The 25,592-nt window shown below is 43.6% G+C and overlaps 3 protein-coding genes and 1 non-coding gene across 4 annotated transcripts in view; 2 read left to right on the forward strand and 2 right to left on the reverse strand.

Annotated features, from left to right (window-relative positions):
• kctd2 (potassium channel tetramerization domain containing 2) overlaps window positions 1-1,063 on the reverse strand; it is a 5,131-nt gene extending 4,068 nt beyond the window's left edge. The window contains exon 1 of the mRNA XM_037691261.1: window positions 430-1,063. Coding sequence (XP_037547189.1) covers window positions 430-774 — 345 coding nt within the window. The 5' untranslated portion in view covers window positions 775-1,063. The remainder of the gene's footprint in view (window positions 1-429) is intronic.
• Window positions 1,064-1,526: 463 nt separating this feature from the next.
• On the reverse strand, window positions 1,527-1,608 carry trnal-aag. Its single transcript has one exon. It is a non-coding gene; the product is annotated as a tRNA-Leu (tRNA).
• Window positions 1,609-1,789: 181 nt separating this feature from the next.
• tubgcp2 (tubulin, gamma complex associated protein 2) lies at window positions 1,790-10,026 on the forward strand. Its single transcript, XM_037691263.1, has 18 exons — window positions 1,790-1,869; window positions 2,167-2,328; window positions 2,440-2,568; window positions 2,672-2,848; window positions 3,006-3,165; window positions 3,246-3,453; window positions 4,069-4,268; window positions 4,365-4,554; window positions 5,118-5,263; window positions 6,060-6,240; window positions 6,326-6,506; window positions 6,575-6,747; window positions 7,475-7,603; window positions 7,675-7,795; window positions 7,877-8,020; window positions 8,969-9,073; window positions 9,197-9,360; window positions 9,456-10,026. Exons 2-18 carry the CDS (start codon window positions 2,179-2,181, stop codon window positions 9,529-9,531), a joined length of 2,634 nt encoding a protein of 877 aa, XP_037547191.1. The 5' UTR covers window positions 1,790-1,869; window positions 2,167-2,178; the 3' UTR covers window positions 9,532-10,026.
• A 901-nt stretch (window positions 10,027-10,927) lies between these two features.
• Window positions 10,928-22,544, forward strand: adam8b (ADAM metallopeptidase domain 8b). The gene is made up of 21 exons (XM_037690960.1): window positions 10,928-10,997; window positions 12,083-12,206; window positions 12,371-12,466; window positions 12,555-12,630; window positions 14,321-14,397; window positions 14,496-14,688; window positions 15,650-15,715; window positions 15,788-15,850; window positions 15,922-16,091; window positions 16,163-16,244; window positions 16,322-16,461; window positions 17,721-17,907; window positions 18,073-18,162; window positions 18,405-18,603; window positions 19,026-19,128; window positions 19,195-19,360; window positions 19,444-19,524; window positions 19,747-19,834; window positions 21,068-21,179; window positions 21,247-21,478; window positions 22,443-22,544. Exons 1-21 carry the CDS (start codon window positions 10,973-10,975, stop codon window positions 22,542-22,544), a joined length of 2,472 nt encoding a protein of 823 aa, XP_037546888.1. The 5' UTR covers window positions 10,928-10,972.
• Window positions 22,545-25,592: the final 3,048 nt, after the last annotated feature.

A 25,592-nucleotide genomic window follows, 5' to 3' on the forward strand; every position in this document is an offset into this window, starting at 1 on the left:
AACTAGCCTTTTGCTTTTCTTACTTTTAGCTTTTAGTTAGCCTTTTGAAACTTTTATTTTCTAGATAGCCTTGGATATTTTTGGCTAGCATGTTGCTACTTTTAGCTTTTAGCTAGAGTTTTGCCTCTTTCAGCTGTCAGTTTCAGTTTCTTCAGCATTCAAGCCCTAGATATTTATTTTTATTTGTGCAAGCACTAAGATGCAGACATTTAGGCTGGTAAACAAAATGTAAAAACTGATTAAATAAAAATAAAAGCGTGCCAACCTGAAATAAAATGACTTCAGTTTTGCAATAAAAACTTATAAGAATGGTACTCTTCAAATATATTTACAAAAATTAAACATCCACAGAAGCCTAATGTGTAAATGTAACGGTTTTCCGCAGAGCTGTGATCGTGGATCTTCAAAGTATTCAGAAACAGGACTTACTTTGTCAGAGTCCAGGTCCGGGTCTTCCTGACACAGTCTGAACAGGAAGGATTTGGGGTCCCTACATAAAGTCTGTTTGGTCGTGATGAAGTAGGTCCCGCCGACGTTGAGCCGAACCCAGCGCGAGCCCGGCTTCTCCGCGGGTTCGGACGGTGAGCCCGGGTTGCTCTTCAGCGGGAAGCCGAACACCGACCTGCCGCCGCCGGGGCTGAGCTGGCCGCCGCCCCGCGGAGGAACCACCAGAGTGGGCGACGCCAGGCGCACCGAGCCCCGAACGTGTTCGCGGTGCTCGGGCTGATCTACGGTGCCGGTTCCGATCGGTTCTACAACATGCAGTTCAGCCATTTTCCCCCCGTCCTCCTCCTCGACAACACAAACGGGCAGCACGATCCGTTAACGACACACTGCGGGGAAACAAATTCTCTCGCAGCCGACTTGTAAACACAGCGGCGGGGTTTTCTCCGCTGGCATCGGGGCGCTGGCCGCCTCCGCCTCCAGGACCGGGGTTCAGCGCACAGATATGACCGTTAGCAGCGGGAAGACCGAAGCAGCTCCGCGTTGAACCGTTTCTTCACAAGATAAATTGGTCATTCTTGTCGATTCAAACGTTAGTCAGAGGAGAGTAACACTTCCGGGTTGTACTCTTTACTTCCGCTGTCATCGAGCTTCAAAATAAATCGCTTATAAAATAATGAAGTCATCGCCAATTTTTTTTATAAATACAAAGTAGAATATTTAGTTTAAATTTATACTTATTACTTATACTGTAAAATTTTAATGAACCGTAAACATTAAATGTGCATTTTATTAATTAAAATTACCACATACAAATATATATTTTAGATTCTATTTTTTTATACATAGAGACATAAAATTCGTGATTCTACCCTGCCTCTATTGTAAAAATTGCAAATTTGTCAATAAATTTAATTCATTTTGATTTATTCAAATTGAACAGTAAGATTGCACGGATAGTAAATTCAGACCTGTTCAAAAGTAAATGAATTTCACCAAACACCAAACTTAATTTTACACCTTAACCGACAACACAGTGAATATTACTTTGCTGTATCTCATGTGCCTCTAAAAGTTTACTCTGGCAGTGATGGGATTCGAACCCACGCCCCCGAAGAGACTGGAGCCTTAATCCAGCGCCTTAGACCGCTCGGCCACACTACCTGATAAAGTTCATATCTATCTCTTTTATCTCACATGTAAATTACCACGTACTGCACTATTTTCCTTATTTTGTTTTTGTGTACCTAAGTTTTCAGTCGTAGTTAGTTGCAGCAGTTACGTTTGTCCACGTAAATAAAAACAACCACTTGTAACGTTTACATGAACCTGCAGGGGGCGCTGTGGCGCCGCCGCGCAAGAATTTAGAAGACGAAGAAGAATGTAGCTTCGGTAGCTGCTCTGTTGATTTAATGTAACCAACTGGTAAAATTCCTACCTCACTTTTTTTTTTAAACTGTTGCAATATGATTTAAAATTTTTAATTTCTATTATCACATCTTGATTTATGTTGTATTTCTCGTTTTGGTAAGCTAGCTGTCATGTAGCATCCACTCCTTGTGGATGAGTTAGCCAGCTAGCATACCGCTAGCTCCGCATCACTCCGCACACAAGCTTAAATCGTTGTTTAATTGTGTATTTTGGTCTAAGCTTCGTTCAGTGAATGTCCGTGTAAACTAGAGCCTCCCGTGTTTCGGTGTGTGCTCTGTAAACTGTCATCAGGTCAGCTGAGCCATGAGTGAGTTCAGGATCCACCACGACGTGAACGAGCTGCTCAGCCTCCTGCAGGTGCGAGGAGGTGATGGAGCAGAGGGATACATCGACCTACTGCAGAAACACAGGACTCCCTATGTCACCACCACAGTGTCTGCTCACAGTGCCAAGGTGGGGCACACAGCAGCAGCCTGAAAACGTGATTCATTAAAAACTTCAGTGCACCAAGACACAAAATAATGAAGTTTTTGTGGCCAGTTTCTAATTGTTGTGCATGTTCAGGTCAAATTAGCAGAGTTCTCCAAAACGCCTGAAGACTTCCTGAGGAAGTATGACGAGCTGAAGTCCAAAAATGTTCGCAACCTCGACCCTTTGGTGTATCTGCTGTCCAAACTCTGCGAGGATAAAGAGGTAATGCGATTTAAAAAAGGTGGTCACTCACCTGTTTCATGATAACTCATTGTGTTTTTCATTCACTGCAAACGTCTTTTTTTACAACTTGTGAATTTTCTAGACGCTTCAGTTTCTGCAGCAGAACGCCAAAGAAAGATCCGAGTCCTCAGCGAATGCCAACTCGAGCACCACCACCAGTTACTCTGTGCCTCAGAGCAGCACAAAGATGTCCATGCAGGAGCTGGACGAGCTGCGTAAGAAGCTGGGCAACGTGACGGCCAGCTCCAACGCGCCTCTGGTTAATCTTTTCTTTGCGTCTTGGAAAGAGTTTTGTTACAGTGCTTGTGAGAAAAAGAAAAGTAGAATTCGTCTGCAGAGGACCTTAAATACAATCTCTTTATTTTGTAATGAGTTTTTTTATGCTGCATAATTTACTTTTGATTATGTGACTTTAGCCCGCTGAAGTCACGCGGAAGATGTTACGGGACAAACACAATAAGAAGAATTCCACGCAGCCTAACCCCGTGTTTCCTAACTGGGTCTACGACCGTCCAGCTCTCATCGGAGACTTCATGACCAGCCCCGCCCCGGCAGCAGAACCAGCTGTGGCCATCGGTACGCGGACAGGAAGTCTCCACTCTAACCTCTGCTACATGTAGCCTCGCGTCAGTGAATCCTCCATGTTTTGTGTTCAGGTACGCTGCCTCTGTCGGCTCAGGAGCAGTTTGTGGTGGAGGACCTGCTGTTTGTTCTGATCGGGGTGGATGGGCGAGACATCACGGCCCAGCCTGTTCTGGGGAGGCAGAACCGCTCTTTTATAGTCGAAACAACGCTGGACGTGTCTGTCAAAGAGCTGGTGAACAGAATATTACCAGTGGCGTCGTATTACTCCACTATAACACGGTAAGGACATTATTTACTTCCTCAAAGTATCTGCTGGCAGTCATGTTGTTTACGAAAGTCTTTATTTGAAATTTAATTCTGTGCTTTAAATAAATAGTTTTTCAATCATTTAATCCTTAATCCTTCTTGTTGACTAATTCGCTGCTACTAATCTGAGCTAAATCAATATTTAGTGCACTTCCTGTGAAACTGCAGTGGGAATGCCGAGAGCTGAACGACGGCTGAAGAAGCCAAAACTGAGTTGTTAAAGCTCAAAAAGCTGAACGTTGCCTAAACGTGTCAAAATATTAGCTAAATGTAGCATAAAATAAATAAAAATAGAGCAGGTGTGCTGAAGCAGATTTCAAAGAGAATTGAAGCAATCTAAATGTGTGTATTTGAAAATAAATTAAAAACATTCCTTACATGGTAAAAGCTCCAAACGTCACAGCATCCATGTCGTGAGTGAGCTGAACGTTTCGATGTTTGAATGACGTAAACGGCTGAAGGAGTTTGATGGCAATAAAGGAACAGAAAAATAAACAACTGTTAAAACCAACTCGGCGTTCACACAATGGATGAAGTATTTTGGCTGATTGTGCAGATTTAACGTTTCTGCTGATCGTTTTCTTCCAGGTTCATCGAGGAGAAGTCGTCCTTCGAGTACGGCCAGGTGAACCACGCTCTCACGGCGGCGATGAGGACTCTGATGAAGGAGTACCTGATCCTCGTCACGCAGCTGGAGCACCTCCAGCGGCAGGGCCTTTTGTCGCTGCAGAAGCTCTGGTTTTATATCCAGCCCACCATGAGGACCATGGAGATCCTGGCGTCGATTGGTGAGACATGAAAAAGTTGTTTTATCACACGTAGAAACACAGATGCTGCAACAAAAAGGTTCTTTTAATGAAAACCTAACTTGTGTCTGATCACAGCCTCCTCGTTGGACAAAGGGGACTGTATGGGTGGATCGACACTCAGCCTTCTTCATGACCGCACCTTTAACTACACGGGTGACAGCCAGGCTCAGGAGCTCTGTCTGTACCTCACTAAAGCTGCCAGCGTCCCGTACTTTGAGATCCTGGAGAAGTGGATCTACAGAGGCATCATCAAGGATCCCTACAGGTGTTTACCTTCAGCAGAACAGTTCAAACGGGCAAAATGTCCCTTTTAGTTTCGTTCCACACAGAAATGGGCCGTTGGTTTATTTACCTTCACTTATCAAATCTCAACCTGTTTGTTGAATTTTTTATATATATTATTTTTATTTTTATACAGTTGACACGATGTGCACATAAATATGAGTTATTGAATCGTGTAAGAAGTGTGGAACATTCAGAGCTTTGCGGCGATGTAAAAAAAAAAAGTTTGCTCATGCTTAAAAATGCCATTTCTAATTTGTTTCTACATCTTGTCCGATGTTGTATTTCCTATTTTATTTAAACTTTATGCATATTTGATTTTTTTTAAATGTAGTTTAAACAAATTTTCTTTTAATGGAAAAAAAAAAAACATATCTTGTTGTTTTCGGAGTCAAACAGGAACATCCAAAACAGAAAAAACAAACGGTGATTTGTTTCTAAAATCAGCATCAGGACAGTTTGACCTTCACCAATAAAACTTGTTTTGAAGGAGACCCATGAACTGTTTTAGTTTAAAAAGCTCTTTTTTTTTTTGCGTTTGCTCAGTGAGTTTATGGTGGAGGAGCACGAGCTGCAGAAGGAGAAGATTCAAGAAGACTACAACGACAAGTACTGGGACCAGCGGTACACCATCGTCCAGCACCGGATTCCCTCCTTCCTACAAAAAATGGCTGACAAAATATTAAGCACAGGTAAGAACCATACCATACCAATTTATTTATATAGCACTTAAAACAGCAACAAGGCCAACCAAAGTGCTGTACAAAAGAACCAAACATGCACAGCAGACAGGAAAACATAAAATAGAAATACAGATACAAATAGCAGCAGAAGCTAACTAAAATGGCCAACAGAGTAGAGAACAGACCGGACCAAAACAAATCACACCGTGTTAAAGGCAAGCGAATAGAAGTGGGTCTTCAAGCGAGACTTAAAGACTGAGAGTGTGGGAGCCTGCTGGACACTCAGTGGCAACTCATTCCACAGTCGTGGACCTGCAACAGAGAAAGCCCTGTCACCTCTGAGCTTACGACGGGTTTCTGGGACTGAGAGAAGCATCTGGTCTGCTGACCTCAGAGAGCGCGGTGGGACATATGGCTGCAGAAGATCAGTGAGATAGGATGGGGTGGAACTGTTCAGTGATTTAAAAACATACATGAGAATTTTGAAATGGATCCGAAGGTGAATGGGTAGCCAGTGCAGGGAGGCCAAAACTGGCGTGATGTGCTCTCTATAGCCTGTACCAGTTAAAAATCGGGCTGCAGCATTTTGGACCAGTTGTAGACGAGCAATGGAGGACTGACTGATTCCAAACAGAAGTGAATTGCAGTAATCAAGCCTAGATGTTATGAAGGCGTGGATCACTGTCTCGAGGTTCTTTTTGGAGAGTATAGGCTTCAGCTTAGACAGCCGTCTCAGCTGAAAAAAACAGCAAACACCACGTGAAAGACTCCATGTTTGTTTGTTTTTAAACGTGTTCTTTTACAGGGAAGTACCTGAACGTGGTGCGGGAGTGCGGCCGGGACGTGACGTGTCCCGACGCTAAGGAGGTTCTGTACACCCTGAAGGAGCGGGCCTACGTGGAGCAGATAGAGAAGGCCTACAACTACGCCAGCAAGGTCCTCCTGGACTTCCTCATGGAGGAGAAGGAGCTGGTCTCACGGCTCAGGTGAGCAGATTAGAGCAGAACTATTCAATGAAAGGAGGCGCAGGTGAACTAATCTGCTCCGTTTCCTCCTCGCTGTCTCCGTCAGGTCAATCAAGCACTACTTTTTGATGGACAAAGGAGACTTCTTCGTGCACTTCATGGACCTGACGGAGGAGGAGCTGAAGAAGCCGGTGGACGACATCGTTCCTCCGAGACTCGAAGCTCTGCTGGAGCTCGCTCTGAGAATGAGCACGGCCAACACGGACCCCTTCAAAGACGACCTGAAGGTGGGCGCAAACCGAACAAGATTTGTCAGTGGAGACGCAGTTTTCCAACTTCCTCCTCGTCTCCTCAGATCGACCTGATGCCTCATGACGTCATCACTCAGCTGCTGCGAGTCCTCGCCATCGAGACCAAGCAGGAGAAGGCCATCATCAACGCCGAGCCGACGGACGTGGCGCTCAGCGGGCTGGAGGCCTTCTCCTTCGACTACATCGTCAAGTGGCCGCTGTCGCTCATCATCAACAGGTGTTTCAACCGTTCATCATAACATTCAGCTGAAGCGAGCTGTGACTTTTAGCTTAAGTTTTTATTTTTTACTTCATTTTAAAATAGTTAAATTCATTCACAAATATTTTCCTGTAGAAATCTCATTAATTCCTTCAAAACCACCGTTCTCCAGCTCTCTTTTTTTGTCTTCTGCTTCTTTTTGCCTTTTAGCTACTTTTTACTAGCATTTTCCTGTTTGTACTTTTTTTAGTTAGCATTTAGCTAATTTCTAGTTTTTAGCTACTGGTAACGCTTTACTACTTTAGCAAGTGTTTTGCTTTTACCCAGCATTTAAAAGTTTTTGTTGTTTTTACCCTTTTAGTTAGAACTTCACTACTTTTAACTGGAGTTATGCTACTTCTAGTTTTAGTTTTAGCAACAGTTTAAATCATTTTACCTTCTTGGTAACATTTGGTTAGTTTTTCTCCTGTTTTACTCTATTTTTAAATGGAGCTCTGTTTTAGCTTTTAGTTACCCTTTTGGTTAACCATTCGATACATTCATCTTTTATCTTTCCTTTTGCTACTTTAACATTCGGCTATCATTTTGCTACGTTCTTGTTTAGCAACTGTTTAACTGTATTTAGCTTCCACGTGGCGTTTTGCTAGTTTTTGTTTTTAGTTTCATTTTTTTCTGCACATTAGTTCACTCTTATTCCATGTAAAAGTCAAACATTTGAGGCTTTAATGTTTGTTTTACGATCCAGGAAGGCGCTGACGAGGTACCAGATGCTTTTCAGACACATGTTTTATTGCAAACACGTGGAGCGGCTGCTGTGCAACGTGTGGATCAGCAACAAGGACTCCAGGCAGTACTCGCTACACTCGGCCAAGTGGTGAGTCCACGGATCTGTTGGTCGGTGATAAACTTGGGGCGGAACGTGTCTTCGAACGGGTCTGTGTGCAGGTTTGCCGCTGCGTTCGCCCTGCGCCAGCGGATGCTCAACTTCGTGCAGAACATCCAGTACTACATGATGTTTGAGGTGATGGAGCCCACCTGGCACGTCATGGAGAACAACCTGAAGACGGTGAGGGTTCGAACACGAGCAGCTTCAAAGATGGACGGCGGTTTTTGTTTTAGATGATGAGCGTTGGCTCTCGTTCGCCAGGCTTCGAATATCGACGACGTTCTCTGCCACCACACCAGCTTCCTGGATAACTGCCTGAAGGACTGCATGCTGACCAACCCTGAGCTGCTCCGGATCTTCTCCAAACTCATGTCCGTCTGCGTCATGTTCACAAACTGCATGCAGGTTCGTTGACGACACCTTGGTGGTCACCCTAATGAGCTGAATCAGACAACTGGACTTTTTCATACCAGTAGCTTTCTCCAGTAAAAACTGAAAAGTTTGAAGCTCCAAGATTTTAAATTGAGTTTCCTCCAAACACATTCCAGAGAACTTTAAACCTCAGATAATAAAGTTATTTCATCCAGAGGACAAAACCCCGTGCAGCAGCTGCACAAACGTCTGGCTCCAGGACTCTGTTGTCCTTCGTCTTCAGGACAAGGGACGCTTTTTTTCATTTTTGAGGACAGAATTAGATTTTTGACAAAGACGATGGAGGACGTCAAATATCTCAGATTTAAATTGTTTAACTGTATAATTAGTTTCACTTAAATTGGTGCCTTCATTGATGCAGACTGGACCAACAAAGACCCTCACGAGGGAGAGGTGTGAGTAATTTGCATGCGAGTTCTACACAGTTTATAATCTGGAACTCTGCATTTCTCTTTAAAAATGAAGAAGTCCGGTTGTTTCTGCGTCAACCTACGAGGATGATCTTGTTTGTGCTCCTGGACGTTTTGTCTGAGCTCCAACTATTTGTTTTATTTTTTTAGCTCTGTTAGTTTTGTGTCGGATCTAGTTTTGGTCCACTTGGCCCCAGAGAGCCGACTCCACTTCATCTGGACCTTTAAGTCCGAAGAAGCCCTGAATGTGTTTCAGAAGCTCCATAATTATGTTTGACTGCATTCGTTTCACATTTTGATGTTCAAAAATTCTGCCGTTAATCATCACCTCACATCGTTTTTATTATGTTTTAAACAATCTTTAGAGTTTTTATCGTACTGTAGCTCCTACAGGGAAAACCACCAGTATTTAGTTTGAAACGGATCATCTTAAATCAAATTGAAAAACTTTTTTCCAACTCTGTCCGAGACGTAAAACTTGTTCCTTTATTTTCATTTTCTGGATTTGTAGCGGTTCACTCAGAGCCTGAGGTTGGAGCGTCTCTCTCAGGAGCAGGAGATGATGGAGGCACCGCCAGCTCAGAGCGAACCCGAGAAGAAGAAGACGACCACAAAGGTAACGAGGAAAACTTCTCACCTGGTTTGGTGACGACCCTCGCGTCTCAAACAAAGTTCTAAAGTTAGCCGTGTGGCTCTGCTGCTTGTGTTGATGAATTTTTGTTGCTCTGCGCCGCCTCAGTTTTTAGCCGCGCACGCAGACGGCCCTCAGTCCGACGCCGGCTTCGAAGCCACCATCAGTAAGTTCGACAGCAACTTCAGCCTGCTGCTTCTGGACCTGCTGGACAAACTGAGCGTCTACAGCACCAACGACTGCGAGCACAGCATGATCAGCATCATCTACAGGTCGGAAAGACCAGCAGCCATCTTTAAACATTTGCGCTCGTCTGTTTCCACGTCCACCTTCTGGTACTAATCCGTTTGTGTCGACGCCTCCACAGGCTGGACTTTAACGGCTTCTACACGGAGCGTCTGGAGAGGATGGCTGTAGAACGCAACCAGAAAGCTGCAGCGTGACCCGTTTTAAACCGTTACCGACCGATTAAAGAACCTGCCGTCTGCACCGCGGGTCACTCAGAAACACCAGGATGACCCCCGTCACACGGAGCCGCTCCGACGTCTGTGTGTAAATTATGTTTTCTATGATGTGAAATGACTCGATGTGTGCAGAATCATTCCACAGCTTCAGCTCTGAAACTTCACATTAATTATTATGCATGTACAGTCAAAACATGTTTTTTTTAAATGTGTATTTTCATTGCAGCTCATTAAAAGAACTTTCTAAATGGATTTAGATGTTGGATCTTTTACTACGTGGTTTGTGCAACGAGAGTCTCCAAACTTAACATTAAAGTTTAAAAAAAAAAAAAAAGTTAAGTTTTATATTTAGGATGTAATTTGGTTTGTGAATTACAGACAAATGTTTAAACTTGTTCAGCTTTTTAAAGTTGAGCCAAAACCTCATAAATGAATAAAGATCGTAGCTGAAACTAGACACTTGTAATTTATTTGTGTAATGATCGGGTCATTGTCGCATCTTGTTTTGTGTTTATTAAATTAAATCGTCATTCGGATCAGTTTTGAAAAGATGTCAACAGCAAAGAAATTTAAAACTAACTTTATACTGTTTTCACTTTCAAACAACTTCATGAACAGGAGTGTTGACGATTTTAAAAGGACGAGTCTGTACAGGAAAGTTTTAGAATTTAATACTTTTAAAATAAACATGTTTCTGTTTTGAGTAATTTTCTGGACTTGTGTATCTATAATGTAATGCAGGACCTAGTTTAGAAAATGAAACAGACAAGTGTATTCAAGACTTTAGATTTAGCCAATTTAAAGTAAAGTTTGTTGTTTTTATAAGTACATGAAACAAGTTGCATTTTATTTTGTACGGTTCAGCACCGGAAGTGTTTCAAACTGTTCGTTTAGTTGAATTTTAGCTATTTCCTTATATTCATATTTATCGTATTGCAGTATTAATCACAGATAAGAGTGATTATATTTGTGCTTTAACTCGGATAAATGAGGTAAATTTGCTTTTTCTGTTTGGTTGTGAAATAAGGAAAAAGGTTTTTATTTTGAAATATTAAATACCGGAAGTGAACCAACGGTTTCTTTTTATTTAACTTTCCTTTTTACAGGTTTTTTTATTTATTTATTTGTGTGTTTTTATATCAGTTCAAAGGATTTTAAAACATTTTCATATCCTGAAATACGAGTGAACGAGGAGTATTTGTGAGCAAGTGAAGCGAGTTGTAGTTTATTTTAAAACGGGTCAAACCGGAAGTTCAACCAACGGCTTTTATATATTTATTTTTATTTCTGTTATCTTCCGATCAATGTCGGGCGGTGGATTCAGCCTCCCCAGGCGGGGCCTCAGCGATGATTCACCGGTTAGTTACCGGACAGAGGAGCGGCGGAGTCCGGTCACACCGAGCTTCTGACCGGGGACAACATGTGGTCGCTGTGGCTGATCTGGGGTAAGATTTTATCCAACTTTAACACAAAGAACAACTTTTATTTTGTTGGGGCCAGCCTGCCCGCTGCTCTCAGATCAGCAGAAACGTTCAGGAGAGCAGATGATAAATAAACGACAAAAACTTCGTTATCTGGATTAAAAATGATTTTAAACTGCGTGAAAAACTTTTAACGGAACACAACACAGCGCTTTTAATGAGGTAGTTGGTCATTTCTTGTTTTATGCTAATTTATTGTAAAAAAAAAAAAAGTATGTCACTTTAATCATGTTAACGTTTTAACTAAAACTTCTTAAAATGAATTTAACTCAAACATGGATCAGTCTAGTTAGTGTTTAAGTGATATATATGCTGTTTTTCTTAATAAATTATTATAATTTGATTATTATAACTATATTCGTTTGCAAAAAAATAGTTTGTAAACACTGAGTTTATAACTGTAAACTACATAAAATGTATTAAAAACTGAAACCATCAGCTTTGAGCCACCCCAATTAAAAACAAACTTATTTTGTAGCATTTTGTTCATAATGTTTTACTGAAATTTGCAATAAAATTCAAACATAGCCATAAAACCAACATGTTTGCACCAGGAACGAGTCTCTTAGCTGAAATCTTGTCTTAGTCGGGTTTTTAATTCATGTATTTTTTATTGTTTTTGTAAAAGTATGACTTTTCGACACTGCTCATCTGCTGTAGATATTTTCAAAACCCACACAGGCGGCCCAATAAATCCACAATGTATGGAAACCACAGAGTCAGTGTGGAAAGTGTCAATATCACAAAGGAATCCAATAAATTACAAACTGGAAAAATAATAATAATAATAATATGATGGATGCAGACGCCTCCAAACACGAGCCGCACCTGTCCCTGACAGACCAGGTGAGTTGAGCTCAACCGTTTCATCCAGAAAATGACTCAAAAAGCAGCTGAAGTCCAAACCCTCCTGTTTATAAGCACTTTAGGAGATGACAGAAAGGTCCAGCCACTCAGGAGTTAAAAATAAACGGTAAATAAACTTTTGTTACAAAGAATAAAATAAATACATTACAGGAACTTTGTGTTTTAAATTCACCTGTTTGCAGTTTGTTTGGAGCACAGCTCGGGCCTGCTGTCTCATGTGCAGAACTACGAGGTGGTTCGACCTCAGAGACGTCAGGACAGACGGACCAGGAGCCTGCGGGTCAACCAGGTGAGGACGCCTTACCTGTGAAGGGGCGGAGCCTGAGAGTTGAACTCCAGACCTTTCCACAGAGCACCCCTCCAGAGGGAACCTGTGAAACTGAGCCAACACAGTCACATTCACGCCTGTTTTTATTATAAATGAACCAATTAATCAGTAATTAATCAGTAATTAATCAGTAATTAATCAGTAATTGTTTCATTTCCCTGCAGATTTATCCTGACAGAGTTCAGTACGACCTCACCATCGAAGGGAGAAACCACACCATTCATCTGGAAAAAAACTGGTATATTTCACATCCCAAGAGCCTCAACAAGTTTAAACTTATTACAATAACTATTAAAATAAAATGTGTTTTATCTGTTGGGTGACAGGAATCTTCTCAGTGAAAACTACACAGAAACGTTTTATTCAGGCGATGGAGAAAGAGTGACGGTGTCCCCCACTGAGGTGAGATTTTACTCATATCACTTTTAAAAACTATTTTAGGACACTATGCACTTTCAAACAAACTTATATATAAAGTCACAAACAAACACATCTATAAATGAAAAAAAAAAAGTAAGTTTAATATGAAAAAATAACTAAATGTAAAAACTATTTCTAACAGATAATACATTAAATTAGTGGATTGAAGTTCCAGATTATTTTATGTGATTCAAAGTTTATAATCCAAAACATGGTTTCTAGAAGTGTGCGTTATTTGTAGTAAACTGAAGTGTGTAAATAAAAAGTTTTAAATAAATCTCAGTTTTAAACTGCACAGTTATGAAGCTCATTCCTTATTTTTATGAATATTTTTATTTTCCCACAAAAATCATAAAAAAAAAAAAACACGTTTAAAACTGTATCTTCTTGTTACCAGGATTTATAAAAAATACTCTTGTTTTAATTTTATTTTCAGAAAAGCTGTTCATATTCTGAATACACAAGCAAAATATATTTATGTACCTGATTTTTCCGTTTCCTGAGTAGTCCCTCGTTTATCACGGGTGTTAGGATCCAACCCCCGCATGCAATAAGTGAAAATCTTTTAAAGTAGCAGCATTGTATTTATTTTAGTATTTATATATTTTAAGGCTTTAGAAACTCTTCCCACACTCCTGCAATGTTCTAAGCTCTTAAACCCATGTTATTTTAACAACACACGTACAGAACTGTTTATGTTGCTACTAAATTTGACTCCCCGGGCTCTGCAGGACAGCAGCGGCTCTCGATTCCGGTCCAACTCTGTTCTGGTCGGTTCTGGTCCGACTCGGTTCTGGTTCGACTCGGTTCCAGTCCGACTCGGTTCAGTTTCTGCAGACCTACCCTGCAGTGACAAAGCCCACAATCAATGTTCTAAACTCTTAAACCTACTAATTTTAACAACAAACGTATGGTATTGTATAAAATTTTACTCACCGGGCTCTGCAGAACAGTCGGTTCCGATCCGACCCAAGTGAAGAAGGTTCCGGTGGACTCCGGATAGTACGCTGGACCTTCAGCGTTACGCATCCCGGTCGGAAGTCCTCATGGGCTGGCTACCAGCTCTCAAGAGTCACCGATGGGTCTGGAGGTCCGGTTCTGCTCCGGTTCTGGTCCGGTTCGGTGGCTCTCTGCATCCACTGGGCGCCGAAGTCGCTGTAATAAGCGCTGAACTTTTTCCAATTAGATCAAAACTTTCTCTCTACATATTTCAGCAGAAGCAAACGAGGCTTCTGGGCAGGACACTGTTGCCTTCTGGGAAATGTAGTTCTTATGAGCGGCGATATAGTATATTGAGAAAAAAAACTACAAAATGGCGAAGAATTTTATTTTGCGTAAACTTTTTACTGTACAGTATCCAGTACCGTCCCAATCACGTGAGTAACATTAAAGTTGACAGTCGTGTGTCGTGTACAATTTATTTTTCCTCGCGTTAGAGCGAGTCCGCGGAAGTCGAAGTAGCGAAGGACCACTGTATATTAAACCACAAACTAACGACATAAAGCTCAAATGTTTCTATTTTTGATTTCTTTTCAACTCTTCTGCGTCAGCTGTTCTTTCTGTAGCATCACAAACTACAAACAGCTTCAATAAAACTAAACGTTTGTTTGTTTGTTTGATTTCGAACGTTAATCTTCAGTGACTGGTCTGCTGCGTTCCTGTTTCTCTGCAGGAGTTCTGCTTCTACCACGGACACGTCCAGAACCAGGCCGACTCCTCGGTCAGCGTGGGGATCTGTTCGGGCATCAGGTCTTCATCAGCTCCACACTTCCTGTCCGAGCGCGCAGCTCCAGATGTTTGTGTTGTCGTTCTGAAACGTTTTTCTCTTCCTCGCTGTCGGAGCGCAGCGGCTTCCTGAGAGTCGGCCCGCAGCTCTACCTGATCCAACCGCTGGGACGGACCGACCGCGAAGAACACGCAGTTTATAAACAGGAGCAGCTGAAGGTCGGCGGCTATGGCTCCGCCTCCTCCAGCGCCACTACGCCGTGTGACCAGGACCGGATGCCTCAGCCCGCCGCTCTCCTCAAGTCCAGATCATGGGTGCGTTTCAACATCTGGGTTTCTGCTTGAGCTGAGTCAGCGTTCTAACCACTTCTGCTCGTTTAGCTGTTCTAACATCAAAACGTTCAGCTCGTTCAGGAGATGAGTGCTCGGACTTTTGGGTTTTATACGTTTAAGTTTTACTTTATTTACAAATATTTCTCCAAACAAACAAATGGAAATGTCTTCGGGTCCTTCAAAAACATTTTCTCCTTGAAATCTGCCGGCTTCATTTCTTCATCTACTTTCAGAGCCTTTTGCCACTTTTAGCTACTATTAGCTTCTAGCTAGCCTGTTGTAACTTTCAGCTAACATTTCACTACTTTTATGTTTCTAGCTAGTAGCCTCTTGCTACTTTTAACTAGTTTTGCTACTTTTAGATAGCATTTTTGCTTATTTTGCCTTTTAGCTAATTTTCGGCGCTTTCTAGCTTTTCTACTTTTAGATTCTTTTAGCATTTAGCTAACATTTTGCTGCTTTTATAAACAGTTTTTATTTTCCCAGTTAGCTTATTGATACATTTTGTTGCTTTCAGCTAACACTTCATTACTTTTGAGTTTCTAGCTAGTAGCCTCTTGCTACTTTTAATTAGTTTTGCTACTTTTTGATATGATTTTGCTTCTTTTGTTGTTTAGCTAATATTCTGCTCTTTCTGGCTTTTAGCTAGTCTTTTGCTTCTTTCAGCTTTAACAACTCAGCTTCAGCTTCTTCAGCATCAACTCTGTATTTTAGCAGAAACAAGTTTTTCTAGATAAGAATCTGATTTCTGCAACAAGAAAAACTTTTTGATAACTTCTCAGGTCTTTTTCTAACCGTCCTGTCCTGACCTTTGACCTGCAGAGTCTGTTCTCTGACTGTATGGTCTGACCTTGGGGTGAACTTGGGGCATGAACAGTGTTTGTTAAACACCGCTTGTTGTTTGTCATGTTCCGTAAAGTGAAACCGGAGAATCTGTTTTCAGAACTCGGAGCGACTCGCGGGTCCTCAGAGGTTCGTGGAGCTGTTCGTGGTGGCGGACAACACCGAGGTGACTTTTTGAATCATAACGTCAAACTAAGAAAACAACAAAGCTCTGATGATGCTCCTCCTCCTCCTGCAGTACCAGCGGTACGGTAAAGAGACCAGCTCCCGTGTTCTTGGCGCTGTGAATCACGTCGACAAGGTAAAACGCTTCCAGCTGCTGTCGTTTAAACTCGGAGCTCTCTCCTGAACGTCTCCGCTCTCGGCCTGCAGCTGTACCGCTCTCTGAACATCCGCATCGTTCTGGTGGGTTTGGAGGTTTGGTCGTACAGAGACCACATCAGCGTTGACCCAAAACCAGAGACTACTCTGGACAACTTCCTGGCGTGGCGTAGATCCGACCTCCTGCAGAAGACGAAGCACGACAACGCTCAGTTTGTGACGTGAGGACCGGCTGATCTTCAGTCCGTGCAGCTGAAGCTTTGGGCTCACGTTGGACTCTTCTCTCCCACAGAGGCAGAATCTTTGACAACGACACCGTGGGACTGGCCAACAAGTTCGCCATGTGCACCGAGAACTCCGGGGGCGTCAATCAGGTGGGTGTGCCACGGCTTTAAACGAACTGGGTTTTATGTTCAGAGTTTAAAACGTCAGAACTTTTTCTCTCCTTCAGGATCACCAAGAAAACCCGCTGGGCCTCGCCTCCACCATTGCTCACGAGATGGGCCATAACTTTGGGCTCTCCCATGATGCCGCGGGCTGCGTGTGCGGTCCGACGTCCAGCAGCAACTGTGTGATGACCGAGCGGCTCCGGTAAGAAGCCTCTGTCTGAGGTGTGACGAGAGCAGCGCAGGACTTCCTGCCGAGCTGAAAACAGCCGAGAGGAAGTCTTTTTTTGATCGTGGAGATTTGTAGGTTTTATTGTGGGGGTGGAGGAGGTTGTTGCTGAAGATGGCTCTTTATTTGGCCTGGCTCACTGCAGAACAACAGACTGCAAACAAACGTAACATTTCCTGGGTGACAACGTTTCTGCAGCTACTCGGTGACCACAATGTGGCTAAAGGTCAGCAAAGAATCAGTCAGGTGGAGGAGGTCAGGTGGAGGAGCTCAAGTGGAGGAGGTGAGGTGGAGGAGGTCAGGTGGTTCAGGTGTCTGGGCGTCTTGTTCCTGGGTGACAGTAGGACGGAGCGATGGATTGAAGTCTCTGTTACTTGATAAAAAAACAACCCGTCAACAACGAGTCGTGGTTTTTTCTTCTTCTTTCGGCTCCTCCCTTCTTCAGGGGACGCCACAGCGAACTAAGTCACACGAAGCTGAACAACGAGTCGTGTTCCCACTCTTTATTTCTTTTTCATTTCAGTACGCTCACTTCCTCCGTTATTACACCCTTCAAAATAAAAGACCGAACACACGTGTGCAGACTGAACATAAAATAAACAGGAACGTCTCTTTAGATACTGTTATATACTCAACACCTTGCTCTAAGTAATGAGCGTGTTGCTTCGGTCATTTGTAGTGAAGAGTTGAGTGTAAAGGCAAATCTCTGGATTTACTGGTCTCAGCTGTGTTCATGAGGTTTGGATCAGGACTGAAAGAACCAGATCCTGGGTCCAAGTGGCTGAAATGAGCTTCCTGTGTACGGTGGCAGCCAAGAGAGGATGAGGTGCGCCGTCATCCAGGGGAAGCTTGGAGTAGAGCCGCTGCTCCTCCACATAGAAAGGAGTCGGCTGAGGTGGGTCAGCATCTGATTAGGACGTCTCCTTTTGGACGTTTCACAGAGATGTCCCACTGAGAAGAGACCCCAGTGCAGACCCAGAACTTACTGGAGGGATTATAGATCCTGTTTGGTCTGGGAAATCCTCGTGATCCTCCAGGAGGTGCAGAGAGGTCTGGGTTTGTTGCCTCCATGTCTCCAGACGACAGAGATGGACAAAGCTGTAATTTGTCTGCAAGTAGACATTTTAAAGTGTGTGAGCTGCAGGAACCAGTTGGATGTAGATTCATGACCCGTGCTTGTCATTTATTCAAACTGTACATTAACACGATGCATCCCTCCGTGTTCCTTCGGTCAGCCTGGGGGGTCAGGTGTTCCCAGAGTTTTTCAGCGGCTGCAGCGTGCGGCAGCTCTCCGAGTTCATGGAGCGCGCTCAGCCCGGCTGCCTGCACCGACCCGTCTCCGTCAGAACCGTCGCCGTGGGCCCCCTCTGTGGCAACGCCCTGCTGGACCCCGGGGAGGAGTGCGACTGCGGCACGGAGGAGGTAAAGTCTCCAGCAGAGCAGATGCAGCTGCTCTCATCTGAAATAGTTTTCCTGTGAGCTCACGTCTCATCAGAGAAGGAATTCCTGGCTGAAGGCAGATTTAAACCTTCACGGCTGTTTTCAACTTGCGAAAGCCAAATAAGTGTTTGTTTTATTTACTTGTAGGAATGTGCCAGTCCCTGCTGTGATGCAGCAACATGCCGTCTAACTGAAGGAGCCCAGTGTGCCGAGGGTCAGTGCTGCGAGAGCTGCCAGGTACCGAACTCACCTTTAAACAGCAGTTTATATAAAAAAAACCGAGCTCTTAATCACCGGCACTCAACATCAAACCCGCTTCAACAAAAACAGGAAACGGGCTAATTTGTTGCCACTTCCTTCCTGTAGCTGCAGCTCAAAGACAGGAAGTGTTCAACAGAAGCACCGTCTCATTTATAAACGTCAAACTTAAAGATGATTGAAGAAATAAAATAACTGTGAGGCGTGTCTTGAACCCACAGATCAGAGCATCGGGCAGCGTGTGCAGGAAGTCCTCCGGTGTCTGCGACCTGCCTGAACACTGCACCGGAGAATCACCGGAGTGTCCGGAGGACAGCTTCCAGATGAACGGACTGCCCTGCTCCAACCAGGCGCCGGGCTTCTGCTACGACGGCCGCTGTCCCACACGGGAGCAGCACTGCTGGAGGCTGTTTGGAGACGGTAGGTCCGGCACACCGCAGGTCCGATTAAAACCCGTCTGAGCTGGAGAACCCGGGCAGAACCATCCGACGCCTCCGAAAGTCCGAGTCCACGTTCGATCAGAGCAGAATCTGCAGCTTTGTCGAGGCTTCAGTTCGTTTCCTCTACGTCTGTCACCCGGCGCACAACACGAAGGCAAATCATGCTGTTAGCAAAATATCTCATGACCCACTGGACGAATTTGAATGAAACTCAGAAAATAATCATTAGCTGTACCTCAACAGCTGATCAGTCCCATTCAAGATGGCCGCCACAGCTAATGACGGTACAAAATTACAGTTAGTTAAAGTTACAAATAATTAAATTTTCATCTGAAACTATAAAAACTATAAAAACGTTCTGACGTTTCACGGCAGCAGGAGTGAATCTGTTGTTTCCTGCAGGGGCCGCAGTCGGACCGGATCTCTGTTTCAACCTGAACAAACGAGGCGAGGAGGGCGCCAACTGTGGGAGGGACCAGTCCGGCTTCGTCCCGTGTGCTGCTGCGTACGTTTCTGCGTGCTCCAACCGTGCTCGAGTCGTGCACGCTGATCTCAGCTCGTTTCTCTGCAGGGATGTGAAGTGCGGGTCCACGTTCTGTGTGGGAGGAGGCGAGTCCATCACCGGTAAACGGGCCGGCTACACCGTCTTCGGCCTCGAGTGCAAGCTGACGGTGGAGAACGACAGAACCAGAAGCATCGACATGGTGCCCAACGGAACCAAATGTGGACCCAGTAATGTAAAAAGCCGGCGGAGACGTCTTCCTGAAGTCCATGTTAAATTTGTGTTTAATTTTTTCTGTTCTGGATGAAACGTGCGCAGGTTTGCCTCGGCAGCAGATGTGTGGATGTTTCCGTTTACGGCAACAAGGAAGATTGTGCAAAGAAATGCAGCAACAACGGCGTAAGATCGGTTTTATCCTCACTGTAGTTTGTTCTGTCGGGCTTCTACCACTCGCTTCACGCAGGAACCAGCAGTGTTTGGACTCCACGTCACGGGTCTGACAATGTTCAACCCTGTAACAGGACGTCTCACTGTAACTCAAACACTAATATTTATTAAACATGACGCGTTTGTTGGGTTCTGTCTGCCGTCCGGCCAAGGCTTTGTTGTTTTTCCTCTCAGGTGTGTGACCACAGGAATCGGTGTCACTGCGATCCGGGCTGGGCTCCACCGAACTGCAGCACCAAGTACACAGGTGTACCTCCACCAGGTACGCAGATATTCTAATTTAATCTTAAAAACTCAAAAGAGCCTTTAGGGTCTCGGTTTAACCGTTCACACAAACATCCAGTGCTCCTCTAATAAGTGTTTTACTCCCGAGTCCTCCGGGAAAACTCATTTACAGATTAAAAAAACAACAACAAAAAAAAAAAACGGGTCACAGCTGCTCCAGGAGACATCTCTCCAGAAAGAGACATAAATATAATTCAGATTATATATATATATATATATATATATATAATTTTTTTTTATTGCGGGTGTGAAAAACTGCAAAGTAGAGATACAGTAGTTTAAGTTCAGTAAACTTTGTCATGATGCAATCACACTCATCTCCTGTTACTCCCAAACTCACCTTAAATAAAACAATTTGAATTTAAATACTGTAACATTTTAAAGAAACAATGTTACAGTATTTAAATTTAAACTGTAGAGAAGAGAAGAGCAGCAGGACATCATAGGAAGTCACACAGCTCTGCAGCACGGAGCAGAAATGTTCTTGATCAATGACACTGAAACAACTGAACATAGAAGTCCTAAAATAATAAAAAATAACTCTTAACACTTATACATTTTGTGATTATGACAATTTTACCATGTGACAAACTTTGAATTTTAAGTTGGAAGACAAAGGTCTATCGGTGCATCTGGACAGCAAAGGGTTAACCTTCACAAAGCTGCAGCAGGAGAAATGTGTGTGGCAGAGAAGGAGATCAGCTGATCAGCTGCAGGAGGGAGCTTTCCCTTCCACTTGTGGGCTGCACACATGGTGTAAAATTATTTAAAATTTAAATAAACAACCCAAGGCTCGTCCATCAATCAGCCAATTGTGTCTTGTCCATTGTTACTTTGAAAACCCGCGATAAACGAACCGTGAAGTAGCGAGGGATTACTGCGATGCACCGGTAAACACTGGTATACATATACCGGTATACACTGTAAAAAACGGTAAACTTCAAGTTGTGAAATGTCTCTACAGAAACAAAGTGAGGAAATAACTTGAAGATGATCCAGAATCTGATCAAATGTTTAATTTGCTGGTGTAAAGGTCGTGTTTGTTCATCTCTCGTGTTTCGGACGTTTCGAGTCATAAAAACTCATAAAAGAGCCGAGTCGTATCTTCACAGCAGCTGTTGGTCTGATCTGTAATCGGCCGAGTCGAGTTTAGAATGAAGCAAAACCACTCAAGTTCTAACAAAGTGCATTCTTCCACCTGGTTCTGCAGGTCCGAACGTGACGGCGGCGGCGGCGTGCGCGGCGTCCTCCTGCCTCCTGGTGGTCGTCATGGTAACTGCAGGCCTGATGCGCTGCAGGAGGAGCAGCTCCACCCGCAGAAGGTCCGTTTCTTCTGTCCAGATCATTTAGTATCCGTGGCCCCCCCGGCTGACTCACGTCTGTCGACAGGAAGGTGAAGTCAGCTCCCAGGAAACTGAACCCGGTGTTCAGAGACAGACCTGAGATCAGCCGGCCGACTCTGCTGGAGTCCACAGCCTCTCAGGCCTGCAGCCTTCTGGTCGTGGCTCCTCAGGTAGACCCGGCTCGTCCAAGTCCAAACAGTTTGAACCACCAAGCTCCTGGTCCCCTCCAGCCCCCCCAGGCACCGGCTGCAGGACCATCAGCCCCCGAAACCCAGCAGGTAAAACTTCCTGCCGACTCAAAACCACTGACACCGTTTGAACTTTGTATTTTAGAGCTAAATATAAATAAAAAGCTTGTTGTTGTTTACTGGGTTGAGTTACTGTAAACAACAACGACTGAGCGGATCACCGTGATGTTTGTTCCGAGATATTTTCAGGTCACGAAGTGGCTTTTTAATCCTGTAATGTGAGAAAAGGTGATCTAGGAGAAGAAACAGGAAGTTAAATAATCTGATGAAATGTCACTTCCTGTAAACTCAGCGTGAACGTTCGCTGCCGACTCATTTCAGCTGAAGCAGCCGAAGGCGCTAAAACCAGCTGAAAAGGTTTCATCACTAAACTGTTAATACGAGCAGTCGACATTTACTGAAAGCAGCAGAAAAACAGCTGGAATGATCAGACGACAATCTGAGATTAGCAAAAACAAGAAAGTAGCTGAAAAAGAAAAAAAAAAACTGAAATTAGCAGAAAGAAGCTGAAAGGAGAGAAAAACGTTTGAATTACTGATATTAGAAAGATGCACAAAACGCCCAAATAATCTTAAAAAAGGCAGAAAAAAGGCTAAAATTATCAGGGAAATATCTAACACGTAGCTGGAAAGAGCAGAAAAAAGCTGATTTTAGCAGACGATGAGCTGAAACGCAGTAAAGGTTGTAAACAGCTGAAGGTTTGAAGGATGTGACCAGAGCTCCATTCAGTCTCAGAGAAAAACATGGCCGACAAAGCTAAATACTTCAAAAAGTAAAAATTGTAAAGTAAATTTTAATTAAATGTTTTTCTCTCAGTTTTTTCTGATGGTTTTAAACGTGTCAAGTTTTTGTCCTGAACAGGAAGAACAATTCATCAGTTCCATAAAAAGATGCTGAACATGGAACGAGTCTGAAGCTCAACCTGAACCACGCTCGTTTTTAAGAACGTCAAACTGTGGACTCGGAGAAGCTTTTAAAGTCGTTCTTTTTTCAGATCCAAGGAGTCAAAGCCGGACCTCCACCTGTTCCCAGGACCAAACCCACCCCCCCTCCCCCCCGGCGCCCAGCGAGGCCTGGACTTCACAGACCCACATGAAGCTCCGAGGCGTCAGCAGGCCTGAGGAAGAACCAGGTGTTCTGACCCGAGAGCAGCCGATTTGTTCCTGTGTTCAGCTGCACAACCTTACTGTGTCTACGGTCGATGCTCAGCAGCCGAAACAGCCGAAGGCCAGTTTGATGTTTTACATTTGGCTGTTCTGTATTTAAATAAGTCTAAACTTGACACTGTGTGAAATCAGCCTTTAAAGAGTCAGACTGGTCCAACACACTGGTGTTGGTTCCACGGTGGATCAGTCCGACTCGGTTCTTTAGCTGGATGCTAACTGATAACGTGCCGTCTCTTATTTCTGCTCATCTTTTGTCAAATGAATCCCAAACTTGTGGAGTTATTTTGTTTCCTTGTTTAATCTCTCCTGCCATGACGACACCAGCATCCTTGGAGGAATGCACATCATCGGCCACCTCGTGTGCTCAAGTTTAGAACGACGTTCTTGTGCAGTCCATTAGCACTCTCAGCTACTACCACACCTTATGTGAGCTCAGTATTTGTACAACAGACCGAGTTGTGGCCAGTGGCGGCCATCTTGATTCAGAGTTTTGTTGATAAACACAAAGTTACATGATTGCCCGTCTTCATGATGGCGGGTAACAACAAAGCACGTCGCTCATAACGTAGTCGGCGCTGCAGTGTTTTTTTTTTTAATTAAAAAAGCTTTTAAAATTGTTTTAATTAAAATCACATGCCGCCATAAAATGCGGGCAATCATGTAAGTGCATGCGTGCGTTTGCCTGTTAGCAAAATATGTCATGAACCACTGAACAGATTTTAATGACCCTCAGAAAATAATCGATGGACTTTCCAACCGAATATTGGCTAATCCAACCAAAACGACTGGAGGTGACAAATAATCCAAATATTCCACAAGAACCGTACTTTTACATACGTGTTGGTAAAAGTACAAACATGTACATAAGTGATGTTTTTATCCTGATGGGTGTTTTTCTGAAGCCAAAGTGGTTTGTTGTTGTTTTTACTAAACCTGTTTTTGTACTTGAGGCGCTTCATTTGGTGCCGTCAGGACCAGAGGCCGAGCTCAGAAACTTTATTTAAAACAGACGCGTTTAAAAACAAATGTATTCTCCCGACAGACTGAATGTAGAAACTGTTGGCGTTGACGTGTTCCAGCATCAGATTATGCAAATTAAGGAGGGAGGAAATAATCTGACAGTTTTTCTGCCGGCGCTCTTTGTTCCAGAACCGAGCCGCCTGCGGACCGGACCGGCTCAGGCTCACAGAGAACTCCGTTTCTTTAGGGCGTTAATGTGAAAATGACTTTCAGGAGGGAAACAATCGGATCGTTTGTGCAAAAATAAACATTTAATTTACGAACAAACCCCATAAAGTTTGTTTTCATCAGGACAGACGCAGGAAGAGACGATGAAAACAAGAAAACGACTTCTGTTCAGTCAGAACTTCGGCTGGTTTGGATTTTATGGCCCAGATAAAAACAAACGTGAGTCGGATTCACGCCGACGGTTTTTAGTTTTTGCTGCTCGTGAATCTTTAACGGATCAGAGAAACGTGAACAACCGATTTTTAAGAAACTGATTTATAAAAAGTTTCACCTCCAGAATGTTCACGTCTTTATTTTATGAGAATGAAGCCGTTTGTTGAATCAGCTGAAAGTTTCAGATTACAGCAACCAAAACAAGGTCAAATGAGCAGAACGGCAGCTAAAAGCTAAAAAGAGCAAGACTATATTAAAGCCCTAATGAGATGACCGTAGCTAGAAGTCTAAATTGAAAACAGTAGCTAAAAACTCAAGCCAGCAAAACCATTAAAAGCTAAAATTAGCTAAATTGATAACATAGCTAACAAATTTATTAAAAGCCTAAACTGTAAAAACTAAAATGAGTAAAACAGCAAAAAGATTTAAAAATAGCAACTTTTGCTAAAAGTAAATTGTAGCTGAAAGCTAAAACGTTGCAGGAGTGTAGCTAAAAGCTAAAAGGAGCTGTAAGGGGCTAAAAGTACCAGCAGCTGAAGCAGAGTTTGTTGTTTCTGAAAGATCCATCAGCTCAAATGTAAAGTTACAAACTCCGGTCCCGCTCGAGCGGACGTTTCGATGAACCGTTAAATCGTGTAGTTTGCAGAAGCAGGTCGATTTCGAGCTCCGAGGATCAGGACGCTGGTTTGAGTCACAAACCGGTAATTAAACATTTAGAACTCCGAGGCTCGTCCTGACGGTCGCAGCTCAACTCGTTTCTGAAAGAAACCCCGTTAGCTGTGGAAGCTTCAGCGCGAGCAGATACGAGACTTTATCTGCTTCCAGACGGGTCACTTCCTGAAACGTCCGAGCGCCGGCCGGACTCTGCAGAGACGGGACGCTCTTCAACGGGAGGAAGGAGTGAACACGGTCATCTGTGGCCGAGTGGTTCCATCGTGTCCTCAGGATGAACTAGAGCTCCGAGTCATGACGTTCAGCTGTTTCAGAGCACAGGAAGTCCCGCCGGTGTCCACGGCCGGACTGAGCTGCTGATCATCAACAAAGAGCTTCGGTCTAAAGAAAAACCACAGACTCGTCTCAGCTCCGAGTGTTTCGGTCTGGACCTCAGGAAGCTGATGAGAGGAGCACCACAGGTTCTGACCGAGCTTCGATCGGACCGTTACTGATCGCTACCCGATCAATAAATCACCTTCCAGCTGGACTGGACCTGAGCAGAGAATGAAGCAAACCTAAATGTTTTTGGTGCGAGATATTCAAGTGGGGAGGAGCTACTCTGGAGAAGAGCAGGGAGGTTTTTAATTTTTTAATCTGGTGAGAAATTGGACAAGACTCCAGGTAACGAGTCGATCTTTGTTCACACGTGTCGTTTTTAACACGTGAAAGAGAAAGTGAGCCGAAGCGTGGAGAAGAAAACAGAGAGATCATTTATTTTATTCCGTGATCAACATCCGTAGAGTGAGCTCTAAAAATGAAACAGATTCAGACCAGCAGATGGAAACAATATTCAACGTAAAATAATCTGAATTATTAAATACAAACAAAACAAACAGATTAGCCATTGCACTTGAACTTCATAA

The sequence above is a fragment of the Nematolebias whitei genome, chromosome 17 (genome assembly GCF_014905685.2).
Source record: "Nematolebias whitei isolate Nwh7 chromosome 17, NemWhi1, whole genome shotgun sequence".
NCBI classification, from domain to species: Eukaryota; Metazoa; Chordata; class Actinopteri; order Cyprinodontiformes; family Rivulidae; genus Nematolebias; species Nematolebias whitei.

What these genes read in the sequence shown, in the direction of transcription:
- tubgcp2 (XM_037691263.1), top strand. Translation starts at nt 2,179, where the DNA reads ATGAGTGAGTTCAGGATCCACCACGACGTGAACGAGCTGCTCAGCCTC. An exon ending in AACTCTGCGAGGATAAAGAG is followed by an intron (nt 2,569 to 2,671) that starts GTAATGCGATTT and finishes TGAATTTTCTAG; the next exon opens with ACGCTTCAGTTTCTGCAGCA. An exon ending in TATTACTCCACTATAACACG is followed by an intron (nt 3,454 to 4,068) that starts GTAAGGACATTA and finishes GTTTTCTTCCAG; the next exon opens with GTTCATCGAGGAGAAGTCGT.
- adam8b (XM_037690960.1), top strand. Translation starts at nt 10,973, where the DNA reads ATGTGGTCGCTGTGGCTGATCTGGG. An exon ending in AGAAATGCAGCAACAACGGC is followed by an intron (nt 19,525 to 19,746) that starts GTAAGATCGGTT and finishes TTTTCCTCTCAG; the next exon opens with GTGTGTGACCACAGGAATCG. An exon ending in CACAGGTGTACCTCCACCAG is followed by an intron (nt 19,835 to 21,067) that starts GTACGCAGATAT and finishes CTGGTTCTGCAG; the next exon opens with GTCCGAACGTGACGGCGGCG.